This window comes from Nicrophorus vespilloides, unplaced genomic scaffold (assembly GCF_001412225.1).
Source record: "Nicrophorus vespilloides isolate i.1.1-1 unplaced genomic scaffold, Nicve_v1.0, whole genome shotgun sequence".
In the NCBI taxonomy this organism is placed as follows: domain Eukaryota; kingdom Metazoa; phylum Arthropoda; class Insecta; order Coleoptera; family Silphidae; genus Nicrophorus; species Nicrophorus vespilloides.
In genome coordinates, this window is record NW_017098591.1 from 1 (window position 1) to 15,151 (window position 15,151).

The 15,151-nt window shown below is 32.9% G+C and overlaps 6 protein-coding genes across 12 annotated transcripts; 5 read left to right on the plus strand and 1 right to left on the minus strand.

Moving 5' to 3' along the window:
- Positions 1-44: 44 nt before the first annotated feature.
- On the minus strand, positions 45-712 carry LOC108562822. The gene is made up of 3 exons (XM_017921283.1): positions 535-712; positions 293-472; positions 45-230 (listed from the first exon to the last, which is right to left on the minus strand). Exons 1-3 carry the CDS (start codon positions 605-607, stop codon positions 109-111), a joined length of 375 nt encoding a protein of 124 aa, XP_017776772.1. The 5' UTR covers positions 608-712; the 3' UTR covers positions 45-108.
- Positions 713-4,142: 3,430 nt separating this feature from the next.
- LOC108562819 (serine protease snake) lies at positions 4,143-5,817 on the plus strand. The gene is made up of 6 exons (XM_017921281.1): positions 4,143-4,439; positions 4,503-4,655; positions 4,715-4,821; positions 4,877-4,974; positions 5,032-5,443; positions 5,510-5,817. The coding sequence occupies exons 1-6, from the start codon at positions 4,364-4,366 to the stop codon at positions 5,678-5,680; spliced, it is 1,017 nt and encodes a 338-aa protein (XP_017776770.1). The 5' UTR covers positions 4,143-4,363; the 3' UTR covers positions 5,681-5,817.
- Positions 5,818-5,934: 117 nt separating this feature from the next.
- On the plus strand, positions 5,935-7,427 carry LOC108562820 (serine protease snake-like). Its single transcript, XM_017921282.1, has 6 exons — positions 5,935-6,127; positions 6,188-6,340; positions 6,395-6,501; positions 6,560-6,657; positions 6,711-7,125; positions 7,182-7,427. Exons 1-6 carry the CDS (start codon positions 6,058-6,060, stop codon positions 7,356-7,358), a joined length of 1,020 nt encoding a protein of 339 aa, XP_017776771.1. The 5' UTR covers positions 5,935-6,057; the 3' UTR covers positions 7,359-7,427.
- A 998-nt stretch (positions 7,428-8,425) lies between these two features.
- LOC108562823 (venom protease-like) lies at positions 8,426-10,648 on the plus strand. Of its 4 annotated transcripts, XM_017921287.1 has the most exons (8): positions 8,429-8,621; positions 8,697-8,784; positions 8,836-8,988; positions 9,048-9,154; positions 9,207-9,304; positions 9,361-9,766; positions 9,818-9,983; positions 10,042-10,177. In XM_017921287.1, exons 2-8 carry the CDS (start codon positions 8,715-8,717, stop codon positions 10,044-10,046), a joined length of 1,005 nt encoding a protein of 334 aa, XP_017776776.1. In that variant the 5' UTR covers positions 8,429-8,621; positions 8,697-8,714; the 3' UTR covers positions 10,047-10,177. The 4 variants fall into 4 exon arrangements, with proteins under 4 accessions (XP_017776777.1, XP_017776774.1, XP_017776776.1 ...); XM_017921288.1 differs by lacking the exon at positions 10,042-10,177 and having other exon boundaries at positions 8,426-8,621; positions 9,361-9,771; positions 9,818-9,938; XM_017921285.1 differs by lacking the exons at positions 9,818-9,983; positions 10,042-10,177 and adding an exon at positions 10,324-10,648 and having other exon boundaries at positions 8,427-8,621.
- Positions 10,649-10,992: 344 nt separating this feature from the next.
- Positions 10,993-13,029, plus strand: LOC108562825 (serine protease snake). Its single transcript, XM_017921293.1, has 6 exons — positions 10,993-11,208; positions 11,260-11,412; positions 11,471-11,565; positions 11,621-11,718; positions 11,780-12,182; positions 12,826-13,029. Exons 1-6 carry the CDS (start codon positions 11,139-11,141, stop codon positions 12,997-12,999), a joined length of 993 nt encoding a protein of 330 aa, XP_017776782.1. The 5' UTR covers positions 10,993-11,138; the 3' UTR covers positions 13,000-13,029.
- Positions 13,030-13,465: 436 nt separating this feature from the next.
- LOC108562824 (venom protease-like) lies at positions 13,466-14,914 on the plus strand. Of its 4 annotated transcripts, none has more exons than XM_017921289.1 (6): positions 13,466-13,625; positions 13,670-13,822; positions 13,883-13,977; positions 14,033-14,130; positions 14,198-14,594; positions 14,655-14,914. In XM_017921289.1, exons 1-6 carry the CDS (start codon positions 13,550-13,552, stop codon positions 14,826-14,828), a joined length of 993 nt encoding a protein of 330 aa, XP_017776778.1. In that variant the 5' UTR covers positions 13,466-13,549; the 3' UTR covers positions 14,829-14,914. The 4 variants fall into 4 exon arrangements, with proteins under 4 accessions (XP_017776778.1, XP_017776779.1, XP_017776780.1 ...); XM_017921290.1 differs by having other exon boundaries at positions 13,466-13,619; XM_017921291.1 differs by lacking the exon at positions 13,883-13,977 and having other exon boundaries at positions 13,517-13,619; positions 14,655-14,913.
- Positions 14,915-15,151: the final 237 nt, after the last annotated feature.

The window sequence follows — 15,151 nt, forward strand, 5'->3', positions numbered from 1 at the left end:
ATCTGTCGTAATTTCATTACCATAACGAAACTACTCAGAGGATTAATACTTCATTTATTATTTCACATTAATTCTAATAATATACGACGGAATATCTACAAGCAATTGTCATTGAGAACGTACCATGTGCGGATACTGCTCCGATAGAGTTTGCTTCGGAAGGACCAAAGCCGTATACTTGATCGTACCTTCACCATCAATTTTCACCTTCTCATAGGTATGATCGCATTCTGAAACATCGATTTTAGCAATTATTCATTCATTCAACACACAAGTTTTTTTTTTTACTTACGCCTGATACTTCTTTTGCCCGGTTTGGTTAATTCGTTGCAGCAAACCAAGGGCATCTTCCCTTCAAATCCGCATGGTTTCGGGAATATTCCTCTTCGGATCCCAGAAAGCGCTTCTGGACATTTATTGATGTGGATGCAGTGGAGATCGCTGTAAGTGATGTCGCAAGGTGCTTTCTCCTCTTTGTTTGCAATAATTAAATTGGTTATAAATTCAATTTATCGTTGAATTAATTATATTTACCGTTGAAGTGGATTTGCGATTTACTCGCCGCGATGAGCAGCATAAGAAATCCCAACATCTTGCACAGAGTCATCACCGAGATTGAAGATGTGCAAAACAAGAGTGCACCTCGGAACCAGTTTTTCAACTCTCCGAAGCCATTAGGACCTTACCATTATTCTTTTACTTTTCTTTTGTTCACAAATAGACATTTTCATAATATTTGCATATAAAGAAACCGCATTTCTCATGAATTAATTAAACTTGATACGAATATATTTTATATGTATATCTGCAATAACACATTTATTATTATTCGCATAAACTTAAAGCATTGCCGCAAGGATGAGTATTTCTGAGTGCTGTAGAACAGTGGTCTTCCCGGTCCGCGGATCAAATGGACTTTCCATGGTCGAGAGGTTATTTACGTTTTTATAAAAGGCCCAATGTAAATACTATTTCATATTTAGAATCTTATTTTAAAAAAAGTCCTTGTAGTGGTCCGCAGGATTAAAAATTTTGAGTTTAGTGGTCCGCGATATTTAATATTTGGAGTTTAGTGGTCCGTGAGGTCAAAAAGGTTGGGGACCGCTGCTGTATAATACTAATGATAATAATGATAATGGTATTCGTGCTTATTAAATGCAAATATTCATCTGAAAGTTAATTAAATTTTAATTAATTGTTAAATAATTAATTGACTATTGTAAGATTGATTATTGATAGGTAAGATTAGTTTATAACTTGTCAAATTGACATTGTCAACAGCACCAATATGTAGTTCAGTATATAAACTTAAACATTATAAATTGAAGATTGATTGATAAATAATAATCATTAGGTCCATATTTATTTAAATACATCCATGTAGATCAGCGGTCGGGGAACTTTTTTAACCATTACCCCAAAATATTATTGCGTAAGTCGATATTACCCCCCCATTCTGAATAGAAAACAATCAATGTAAATTTTAAATAAACATTATTTATTGAATTAATTTACATTTACATATTTATAAAAAAAAGAGTTACATGAAAATAGTAACAAATAGTAATAGACAAACAAAATAAAATTCTTAAATTGGAACAAACAAAAATTAATTGAAAACTTTCCCCCTTCAGGTTTTGGAAAAATGATGTTGCTTCATGTTTGATATAATTACTTAAAAATTGGGACTTTTTGATGTAAGAGCAATTTGAATACAGTCTTCGGCGTTTAACGATTTCTGTTTTTCGTTTGTGTCTCGTTATTGAAATTTTGTATTAGAGTGGAAAAGCTTTGTTCGCACAAAGGTAGGTTGTTGCAAATGGCAGCAATTTTTTTACCGCCTCCTCATGTGCAATTTTGAAAGCCTTTGCAGCCTTTGACAACCAAAAAGACGACAGATTTGCTCTGGTCTCAAATTGAATACGTGCTTCAGTATTGGATCGAAGTTCAAGAATTGCCTCTGCCAAACCTGGAGGTTCTTCTGGTATGTTAGTAATTTCACATTTAAAAGGATCTACAACCCAATTCACAGTTTGTACATCAAGATCTGAAAAGTAGTCAGAGAACCGTTCTCTGAGTTTGGTAAGATGAAATTTTTATCCCATTTTGGGTAATTTACCCCGGTTCCCCGATCGCTGATGTAGATAATTAACAAATTGTATGAAATATAAAACCAATAATTAAATGTTGGACACAAAACCATATTTATGTTTACAAAAATGGTTTCTACAATTTATATGTCAAACTTTTGACAGATCAAATTTTAAACATCAATGTTGACAGTACTTTAAATACAACAACAATTTGTTGGAAGATGATTTAAATCAGCGTTTCTCAACCTATTGGTCATATTCCATTGTTAATGGTGTTGTGTCCAACCACTAAAGTTTGGGTACCACTGAGGACTATTATAGGTCATTAACAGAATCAATATGCAGAGTAGGCAAATCTCACGGAAGACAGTGACCATTTGCAGCGTTCTTCGTATTTTCAACTAGATACCAAGATGCAGAATGGACAAATACCACGGAGGACAGTGACCGTTTGCGGCGTTTCTTCGTGTTTTTAACTAGAAACCAAACTGCAGAATTGATAGATCACACGGAGAACAGTGACCTGAAGCGGAGCGTCTTCTTAAAAACCGTGCCTTACTTTTAAAACTCACACCCCGTCCGTATTAATAAGAATTAACTTTGTAAGTACAATGAGTATTTGAAATTAGTCTTAGTCAATCTTTTAAAGTATCTACATTGTCTTGGAAAGGACCCCAAGAGTACCAATTATTATAATAAACTTGTTTGAAACAAATTGAATTATTTAATTCCTACAACTGAGACTCTACAACGATAACACCAGACAATATTCCACTGTGTCCAGAATTCCATCCCTGGGACACGACAATGGGTCGCAAAATGACAGCTGTCACCTTTTGTCAAAGTGATAAACTTGTGAAATACACTGTACAAGATATTTTTGGATCGTTTAGAAACGCTGATTTAGATTGCAAAAGCATTGATTAAACATGATAAAATATAACCTGTAAATTATAAAGGTGACCAAAAACTACTAATAAAAAAGTACATGTAATTTATCAATTATTATGTAAGTTTTATACTTGTCACACAAAATTCAATAAGATAATAGTAAACTATACTTATAATATTGTAGTACAGTGAGCCTTTTAATAATACGGTTAATTGGTTGCGTGCTATTCAAAACATTGTGTTATTCGATAAACCAAGGATTCACAAACTTTTAAACACTCTTAGAAACCTATTATATTGCGACTCACTTCATCCCCAGCGCATTAAATGTTATATATTTTTTACTTTCGCCATGTCTAATGAGTTTTAAAGTAATCTTAAAAATATACATTCAAAATCTTGATGTCACCCACCAATAATTAAAGCGCGACTCGTAGTTTGGGAAACGCTGCAATAGATTAAACATTTTCATTCACAACAACAATAATAATAAAATAAAAAATTAACTGTTACAAAGGGCTATTGACCATAGGTCTTTCTGTCCAAAGATTTTTGTTTTTGAGATGTTCTGAACTGTATAAGTATACTTGAAATAAACCTTGCAAATGAAGTACCACCGGTAAAGACGTTTTATTCGTATAAAATTTATACTATAATATAAATGAAGGGTTTATAATAGCGCATATATCTTAATTACAAAAAAGATACTGCAATGCAATAAAATGCTTAAACATATAACAAATTCTTATAAACAATTATATTTAAGTTAAATTAAATAGGCCATACCCAGAGACACTGCAATACTGGGACAACCATTGATAAGGACAGAGCAAGCTCTAATTCCTCACCGAATTCCAAAAATCAGAATAAAAATATGAACCCACAATGTGGGCCGATCAATTTTTATACTGATCAGAACAGATACTACACTTTGATCATAGCTCATAAAGCCACGAAGCGATAAACAATTAAAATTTTTTGAAGACTTCATTGCACAGGCATCTTTGTAATCGTTACGTGGAACTCGTAGCGCGACATCTGTTGACACAGTCATAACATAAGTTTTTGCATAATTGATATTTAATGTATGCACATACCTTTAACATATGAACCTTAACGAAACTTTAAATTTAAAGTGTAAACGTGATTCATACTTACACTATGCAATTACTTCAATAATTGAGTTGCTCCGAGCAATAAGCATGTTCAAAACAGTGTATCAAAACGGAAATGAAAAGATCAATTGTAATATTCAAGGATGCTCTTTTTTATAACACCATTACGTGTGTACTTTGGGAAGTCTCACAGACTGTTTCATATAAATTTGTAAATTAACTGGAATCGGCGGTCAGAAACTATCGGCGCTTCGAAGCTGTAACATGTTTCGTTCGCGTTATGCCATCGCATTTTTGCTTGCGATTACGTCGCGAGGATACGCGGATACTACAAGCAAAGGTAAGTAAGTGCATCTCGTCAATACGCTTAATTCATTGTAAACGGTTTTGTTGCATCGTGCAGATGCAAGCTGCGATAGTCCGGACAAGTATTGCGAGAACATTTGGTATTGCAAGGATGGTTCCTATCCGGACAAGTACACAGCCTGCGGCCACGATGGATTGGTGGCTCGAGTGTGTTGCGATCCAACGTACAAACCGACGAAAAGTAGAAAATGTGAGAAATCATTATTGTTTATTGAAAAAAAAATATGAAATAATTGGTTGCGGTTGTAGATTGCGAAACGTTTTTCAAGAAGATGGAAATTGACGAATATGGGAACAGAGATTACTCGTCAATTATACCGGTACGCAGCATTTTGACGGAAAACAATCCGCACGTGGTAAGAAATCGATAGATTTTCTTTCGTTGAGAAGTTTTCAGTGTTTTTGTTTTAGGCGGCTTTGGGACATCGAAATGGTTCGAATACTGAGTGGGTGTGCGCGGGTAGTTTGATTAGTAACACATTCATCTTGACAGCAGCTCAATGTTTAAAGTAACTGATAGATATAATTTTGAGATAGTTATGACAATTGTATTCGTTAAATTACAGTCGTAACGTTAATATTGTACGTCTCGGAGATTTGGATTTGAATAGGGATGATGATCAGGTTGAACCTCAGGAGTACGGAGTCCTGAGGACCATCGTCCATCCTGAATATAAAGCTCCTGCAATTTACAATGATATTGGTTTGATTGAGTTGAATGATACGGTTCGAATAACGAAGTTCGTAAAACCTGCATGCCTCGACGACGACGATCAACTCAGAGAACCCACGTGGGAAGAAACTGGCTTCAATAAACCTGACAAGAAAGAAGTCATGGCTTCGGTTTATTTGTTTCAAGTTCAAAAACCTGAATGCGAGAAGTATTTAGATACAAAGAGATATGCGAACTTGGCTCCTAAAGGTCTCGATAAAACGCAACTCTGTGCGTCCAATCGTGATTACAGATTCGATTGTCAAGTAATTATTAAATGCCCAATATATTATTAATTAATTTTAATGGTTTATTTGTGACATTGTTTGTAGACTGATATCGGAGGGCCTTTACATCATTTGGACTTCAACTACGTCAATGGCAAATTTATTATTGGAGTTATTTCGTTTCCAAAACCTTGCAACAATGGGACAGATCCTGGAATTTATACTAGAGTAAACGAATATGCTCCATGGATAGAATCCATCGTGTTTCCCAATTAGATGATCCACAAATCTTTCAATGAATTATAACTTTATAATTATTGAATATTTACTACAACAGGCATCTCATAATCATTATAATCTACTTGAAAATCTATATGTGAAACATAATAGAATAAATTAAATAAAAAAGTAGCCTAATCTGACTTAAATATTCGTTAAGCAAGTTAACTTATTTAGTGTAATTACTTTGCAATTAGAATTTTTTGAAATTTGTTTCAAGGCCCTGAAATACCGCAGTAAGTTGAATAATTTTACATTTTAATATATTTACTTATTTAAAATATTAATACGGTGAAGAAGTTTGTACTGGAGGATATAAGTGCTTAAGAAAGTGGAGGTGCACTCAGAGACTATCGTGAAATCGAAGGTGAAGGATGTCCCAATACGTCTATTCCATCGTGTTATTAATCGCGATCTCTTCGCAAGGATACGCGCAAACAAAAGGTAGTATTAAAATAATCTTAATCTCGTATTAATAATGTTAACTATATTATTTGTTATTAGATAGTAAATGCGATGATCCTGGAAAATGGTGCGAAAACATTTGGTATTGCAAAGAGGATTCGTATCCGGAGAAATACAAAACTTGCGGTAACGACGGATTAGTGGATCGAGTGTGCTGTGATCCAATTTACAATCAAACGAAAAGCAGAAAACGTAGATTATCTAACTATAGGTAAAATGTGAAATGCTTGAATTGTTTGGTTTCAGAATGTGATGCGCTTTACAAGAAAATAGAAATCGATGAATATGGGAACAGAGATTATGATTCCATCAAACCAAGTCCCGACATATTAACAGAGAGTTTTCCTTACGTTGTAAGTCTAAAATTTTACGTAATTATTGTTATTTTGTAAATACAGCAATTTGTTGCAGGCGGCTTTGGGACATCGCAATGGATCGAAGACGGATTGGCTGTGCGCCGGTAGTTTGATCAGCAATAAATACATTTTGACAGCTGCCAAATGCCTAAAGTAAATCTAAAAAAACTTATAATTAAATCGTTTTTATTAGCTGGTTTTTGTAGTGGAAATGTGAATATTGTTCGACTTGGAGATTTGGATTTGAATAGGGATGACGATGAGGTTGATCCACAAGAGTACGGAGTTATAAAAGAGATCAAACATCCCAAGTACATAGCACCGGCAGTTTACAACGATATAGGTCTCATCGAGTTGAATAGTATGGTGAGAATCACGAAATTCGTGAAACCAGGTTGCATCTTCGACGAGTCAGAGTTGAGGGATAAACTGTGGCAGGAATCAGGTTACAAGGATCCTGGAAGCAAGGATGTCTTAACGTCGATTGGTTTGATTGAGTTGGCGAAACGCGCATGCCATCTTTACTTCAATTCTGATAGATTTGCAAATCAAATTCCTTTTGGTCTTGATGATGACACGCAGCTTTGCGGTAGCTCGGTGTATGCGAGAGGAGATTGTCAGGTAATTTACAGCAAAACATCTTCCTAATGGATTCTAACATTTTTTACATTGTTCAGACGGATATTGGAGGTCCTTTGAGTCACAGAGATTTAAACTACATTGACGCCAATTTCATTATTGGCGTGGTAACAATTCCGAAACCTTGCTCCACCACTACGAACAAACCCGGACTTTACACCAGAGTTTCCAATTACGCTCCGTGGATCGAGTCGATCGTATTTCCAGAATCATAAATACTTCTTCTTTCCTCCGTCTTCCATCTTCATATCACTTCATATATCATGCATTTTTCGTAAATAAATAGGGAACATCTTCCATAAATATAGTGTTGTTTTTTAAATAAAAATATCTTTTTAATGATAATTTATTAGCGTTAGTAGTTGTTTTATTTAGTCTATCTTGTTTTATATTCCTATAAATTGTATGTCCAGACATATAATTAATTACTAAAACCTCTCGGAGGTCAAGATGAGAGAGCATGTAACTGCAGATATGATATGTTTTATTGTTTTGTTTCTGGTTGCCTAGCAAACAGCATTCCAGTTCTCATTTTAGTGATGATATACAGGGTGTTCCATTCAAATGCTATCAACATTATTTAATCATAACATTTATTTTATACATAAAACATTTTTGTTAAAATATCCAAATAAAACAACTGTAAAATATACTAAAAATACATTTATTTCTAATACGTTTAATTGAACAAAAATTGAATTATTTGGTTAATCAAACAACAACTCTTAGAAACAAATAATTTCGTATTGTATGTGACACACACACAGTATATGAATGTAAACTCGTTTTCGTGTAAATCCCAAAAGGCAACTGCACTCTGGGTATTCCCCAAGCATTTCCAAGTGCGTAGTTTCGCTGCACATTTATATTTTGATCAACGATAAACAACTCAACATTTTCTTCATATTTCATTCCAATTAAAAACAACTTATTTCATCTCAAAATAAATATTTCCACACAAATATACTTATTGAAATAATTATGATAATTTATTCAATCACCTAATATAGTCTAATTTTATCGAATCCTTTTAATAAGCAAATTTATTTTGTTTGACGAATTTAAATATTTTACTTATATCTTGTTTCTTATATTATTAATCATACTATTTCTCATTCGATAGAAAATACTAAGAGAACAATAGTAAAAGTATATTCTGTAAAATACATAAAAATATTGATTATTAATATTCAATTCAAATTTAAAAGGATTTGATGTGTATGTTATATTATTGAGTTGCATTTCCCCCACTCGCCTATAAATAGTACGGATGTTTTCAGCGTAAACGTGAATTCACTTCATTCTTATTTTGCTTTAACTCAATCTTACATTTTCTTCATAGAATAGAGCTGGAATACACGAAGGTCGATCTAATAATGACCAGTAATCCACTAACACAAATAGTTAGTTATCTATAATATTATGCAATTGCTGCTTATTTTCTTCTCATCATAACCGATTTTTATAGTGCAAGAAAAGTAAGTAAAAAGTTAATAAAAATGTTTAATTTATGGTATACAAGTAAATAACATTTATATGAATAATTAAAACAGATCAACGTAAGCTTAAACATGTCCCATTTATATCAAGTTACCTTGTTGTTGCTGACAATTACATCACAGGTGCACATGGAAACAAAAGGTTGCGGTGAGTTATCCAAATGAAGAGCGATCTGTCAATAGAGATTTTTAGATGTCAAATGCGAGGATTCAACGAAGTTCTGCGAAAACATTTGGTATTGCAAAAAGAATTCGTATCCGGATAAATACAAAGCATGCGGTCACGACGGTTTGGTAGACAGGGTGTGCTGCGATCCCGAATACCCACCAACCAAAAGCAGAAAATGTAAATATAAACTAATTGAATACATAACTCATTTTTTGTTACTTATATTATATTTAAAGATTGCGATACGATGCAAAAGAAGATTGTAATAGATGAATACGGGAATCGGGATTACTCCTCTATAGTTCCATATCATTTTAATATACTAGAAGATAACTCGAATACTGTAAAGTATTATTGAAATGGATTGGGTAAATGGTTTAAATTATCATTTTTAGGCTGCTTTGGGTTATCGCAATGAATCCAGGACGCATTGGTTTTGCGCTGGGAGTTTGGTTAATAATAAATTCGTGATAACTGCAGCTGCATGTTTAAGGTAATGATATAACAAGTTGACTTATAAAAAATGATGCAACAACTTTTTTGTTGTAGTAAGAACATAAATATAGTTCGCTTAGGTGATTTGGATTTGAATAATGATAACGATGGATTGGTTCCTCAGGAATTCGGTGTGCTGAAGACCTTCGTTCATCCTAAATATAAAGCTCCTTTTGTGTACAACGACATCGCAATAATTGAATTGAATGATACCGTTACATTCACCAAGTTTGTGAAACCAGCTTGCATTAACGAAGGCGTGAGAACCAGAGAACCCTTTTGGCGGGAAGTTGGATTCAAAGACATAAACACGTTAACGGTAATTCCACTGAGGCAGCTTAATAGACGCGCTTGCAACCTTTACTTTGATAACGATAAATTTGCGAATCTCGTGCCATTTGGTTTGGACCCAGATACTCAGCTCTGCGCTAGCTCAGTTAGTTCCCATCAATATTGTCAGGTAACGTAACGCAATTCATAATTATAAAAAAATAATCGTCTATTTCTTTAGATGTCCGTTGGAGGACCATTGCAAAATTTCGATATAAATTATGTCGACGGAATATTTCTTATTGGAATAACTGCGATTCCCAAACCGTGCAGCCACACCAACGAACCCGGAATTTACACCAGAGTTTCCCATTATGCCCCATGGATCGAATCAATTATATTTCCAGGTCATTAACAAAATATTAACTTTTTCATTTTATAAATAATTGATTTTTCGATCCGTAGACTGATATTTACTTACTAAAAAAACTAATGAGTCATGCAGAAAACCTGTAAATTTCAATGAGAAAAGAACAATACTATTTATATATTTCCAATAATCTCACATTTTAAGTTAGCAGCAATAAACATATAACAATTATTGTGTAAAATATTAATTTTAAGCTAAATCCTGTTCTTCAATTTTATAATTTGAAAAGTTTATCAATCTGAATCTCTTATTAATATTGTCAGGTAACGTAACGCAATTCATAATTATAGCAAATTTTTAATCGTCTACTTCTTTAGATGTCCGTCGGAGGACCATTGCAAAATTTCGATAGAAATTATGTCGACGGAATATTTCTTATTGGAATAACTGCGATTCCCAAACCGTGCAGCCAGACTAACGAACCCGGAATTTACACCAGAGTTTCCCATTATGCCCCATGGATCGAATCAATTATATTTCCAGGTCATTAACAAAATATTAACCTTTTCATTTTATTTTTCGATCCGTAGACTGATATTTACTTACTAAAAAAAACTAATGAGTCATGCAGAAAACCGGTATATTTCAATGAGAAATGAACAATAATATTTATATATTTCCAATAATCTCACATTTTAAGTTAGCAGCAATAAACATATAACAATTATTGTGTAAAATATTAATTTTTCAGCTAAATCCTGTTCTTCAATTTTATAATTTGAAAAGTTTATCAATCTGAAACTCTTATGAATCTAATTGAGTATTTTTAAATTACTAAATAATTCAGTAATTTAATAACATTGAAAAGATTATAGTTTGAGTTAAAACTATAAAAAAAATAAATTGTATGCAAATTATAATAAGAACAATAAGAAGTTTATATTCTTTATTTACCCCCAGCAATACTCCCCACTTATATCAACTATATATATAGCACGAATGTTTTTCTCAGTATACACGTGAAGTTACTTCATTTCTCATTGTGATGTAAAGCATTCATCCATTTTCTTTTCATAAATGAGTTGGAATACGCGAAGGTTAAGTTTATAGTCTATATCTTACAATATTATTAAATGAATATACATTTTGATGAAAAGTGCTCAATAAAAAACGGAATAACGTAAACTTCAAGATGTCTTATTACCATCAAGTAATCGTGTTTATGTTGACAATTGCATCGAGCGTCTATATAGAAACAAAAGGTTAAGGTGAGTTCTTATAAATGAATACCAAAGTTACATTTTGATTTTAAGACATTAAATGCGAGGATCCAAATAAGCTCTGCGAAAACATTTGGTATTGCAAGGACGATTCGTATCCTGATAAATACAAAGCATGTGGACACGACGGAATGGTGGACAGGGTGTGCTGCGATCCAAAATACAAACAAACCAAAAGCAGAAAATGTAAATATAAAGTAATTTAAAAAATAATAGCATTTTATTTCACTTATTATATTAAAAGATTGCGATACGCTATACAAGAGGCGTGTAATAGATGTGTACGGAAACACGGTTTACGATTCCACAATACCATTTCCTAGAAACTACCAAGCTATTGTAAGATTATGAAAATATATTGTGTTAATTAAGTTTCAATTTTTATACATTTTAGGCAGCTTTGGGTCAACGCAACGATTCCTCGACGAAGTGGGTGTGCACAGGGAGTTTAATTAGTAACAAATTCGTGGTAACTGCAGCAAAATGCGTAAAGTAATTAAATGATAAATTGCTTATATGTAATCAATATTGAATACTTTCTTCTTGTGTGTAGTCAAAGCATAAATATCATTCGATTAGGTGATACGTATTTGGAGGATGATAATGATGGAATTGAAACTCAGGAATATGGAGTGCTGAGACACATTGTTCATCCTAAATATAAATATCCTTTTGTATACAACGACATCGCGCTCATCGAATTGAATGATACTGTTAGATTCACGAATCACGTTAAACCTATCTGCGTTTACGATGATGCGATGCTAAGAGAACCATTGTTGGGGGAAGTTGGATACAATGGATCTAGCGTAGAGTATATACAGGTGATTAGAGTTAATAAACGTGCGTGCGATCTCTACTTTGAGCAGGATAAATTTGCCAATCTCGTACCGTTTGGATTTGACCCAGATACACAGATTTGTGGTAGCTCCCACTTGGACCATTCAAGATGTCAGGTAATTAAACTCAATCCTCGATTGTATTAGGTCATTGAGTATGAAACGTCCAATTTCGAACTGTACCTTTGGTTTATTATATCTCAAACAAAAAGAACTATAATCAATCAAAGTTTTAGCACAAACTATCAATAAAGTTTTTCCATTTAAAGGTAACTTGTTAATGTCATCAGATAGAATGGTGATAGTGGAGTAGAGTTTGACCAACGTTATTAATGCGATATGAGGTCAAGCATTGTCATGTAAGAGGTATGACCTGTCTTTATTCAGCAATCTCGGCTGTTTAATCCCAAGTTCTCTTATCATTTCCTCTATCTGATTAAAGTAGACATCTATCATAATTTAATCTAATGAAGATGAAGTGGAAAACACCAGTGCTAAACCACTAAACAGACACTATTAACTTTTTCTGGTAAATATTCTATTTCAAAGAAACTTTACAAAATTTAATCTGCGAAAGACAACTCGATAGATAATCACAAACAAAACGTGCGTCTAATAAAGTACATTTACAATAAAAATTTAAAAAGATCTTAAAATATATTAAAAGATATATCAGCTATCACAATTGGTACTTGAGGTAATTGGACATTTCATTCTTAATGACCTAATAACAAACTTTTAATCGTTTATTTATTTGCAGCCGTCCTTTGGAGCACCTTTGCAAAGTGTTGATCTGAATTACTACTACACAAGTTTTCTGATAGGAATAACAGTAATTCGTAAGCCGTGCAGCAACACCAACGAACCCGGACTTTACACCAAAGTTTCCCACTACGCCCCATGGATCGAATCGATTATATTTCCTGATGTTTAAGAACATATTAACGTTTTTTCATTTTATAAAATAATCAATTTGGTCTTGTTAATATAAAAAAAAAACATTTTTTGATTACTTATGTAATATTAACTTTGTCTAAATGTACAATATATATATTCAAAATAATCTCACATGCATTTTTAAATTAGAAAAAATAATCATATAACAATTATTGCATAAAGCTAAATCCTCTACTTCAATTTGATAAGTTTATCAATTCATTATTTATATAATAACATTGATATCATTATAGTTTGAGTTATAACTATGACAATTTAAATTCTATGTTAAATTATAATAAGATATTTATACTCTGTGAAAACATCAAAATGTAATTTAACTAAATTTCTTAGTAGGTGATTATTAGTGTTCAATCCGCTGGAATAAATTAAATAATTTATTTGTTATTGAATAACCGTTCCCCCCACTTGCTAGAACCGCTTCACCGCTTAAATAAGTTGGAATACGCGAAGGTCGACATTGTAGTAAAGTATACATATTGGTGAACAAGTGCTCAACAAAAAAACGGAATAAAGTATACTTAAATATGTTTAATTACCATCAAGTTATCGTGTTTTTCTTGACAATTGCATCAAACGCGTATATAGAAACAAAAGGTTCAGGTGAGTTCTTGTAAGTGAAGACCAAAGTGATAATCGATTTTCAGACGTCAAATGCGAGAATGCAACGAAGTTCTGCGAAAACATTTGGTATTGCAAGGACGATTCGTATCCTGATAAATACAAAGCATGCGGGCACGACGGATTGGTGGACAGGGTGTGCTGCGATCCAAAATACAAACAAACCAAAAGCAGAAAATGTAAATATATAAAGTAATTTGAAAAATAACAGCATTTTATTTCATTTATTGTATTGAAAGATTGCGATACGATACACAAAAGACTTACAAGAGATGAGTACGGAAACAAAGAATACGGGTCTACAGACTCTATTCCAATAAACACTCAAAGTATTGTAAGATTATGAGAATAAATAGAGTGAATTAAGTTTCAATTTGTATACATTTTAGGCAGCTTTGGGTCAACGCAATGAATCCTCGACGAAGTGGGTGTGCGCAGGGAGTTTGATTAGTAACAAATTCGTGTTAACTGCAGCAAAATGCGTAAAGTAATTAAAAATTAAGTTGCTTAAATTGATATGTAATCAGTATTGAATACTTTCTCCTTGTTTGTAGTCAAAGCATAAATATCATTCGATTAGGTGATACGTATTTGGAGAATGATAATGATGGAATTGAACATCAGGAATATGGAGTGCTGAGACACATCGTTCATCCTAAATATAAATATCCTTTTGTATACAACGACATCGCGCTGATCGAATTAAATGACACTGTTAGATTCACGTATTTCGTGCTACCTCTTTGCATTTCCGATGGTGGTCTCGCATATCCGTTTGGAGAAATTGGATACAATGAAACTAGCGTAGTACATATACAGGTGTTCGGTCTTAACAACCGCGCGTGCGATCTTTACTTTGAGCATGATAAGTTTGCTAATCTCGTACCGTTTGGATTAGACCTGGATACACAGATCTGTGCTAGCGGCTCTAACTACCATAACACATGCCAGGTGGATTCAATTCAATCCTCGATTGTAACAATCTTTTAATTTTTTTTGTTTTTTTTGTAGGCGTCCGTTGGAGCACCTTTACAAAGTACTGACCTGAATTACGACTACACAAATTTTCTTGAAGGAATAACAGTAATTCCTAAACCGTGCAGCCACACTAACGAACCTGGACTTTACACCAGAGTTTCCCATTACGCCCCATGGATCGAATCTATTATATTTCCTGACGATTAAGCACATATTAACCGTTAATGTAAAATACATTTTCATTTTATAGAGTAATATTAACTATTTATTGCACGTGCAAATAGTTTCTTAAGAAACAAAATAATTAAATCGTTTATTCGAGTTCTAAAAACATTCAGAAAATAAATTATTTTTTACTTATTGTATCGTATAAATGTTCATATTTGTTTAGCAATGATAAATGTCTTCCAAAAAGTTTACTAAGTTCATAACTTTTCGTAATTCAATATACTTATTATGTGACAAAGATGAAAAGATTTTTTTTTAAATTAATGAAACAGTTAAATTAAAAAAAGTTTTAAACTAATTTA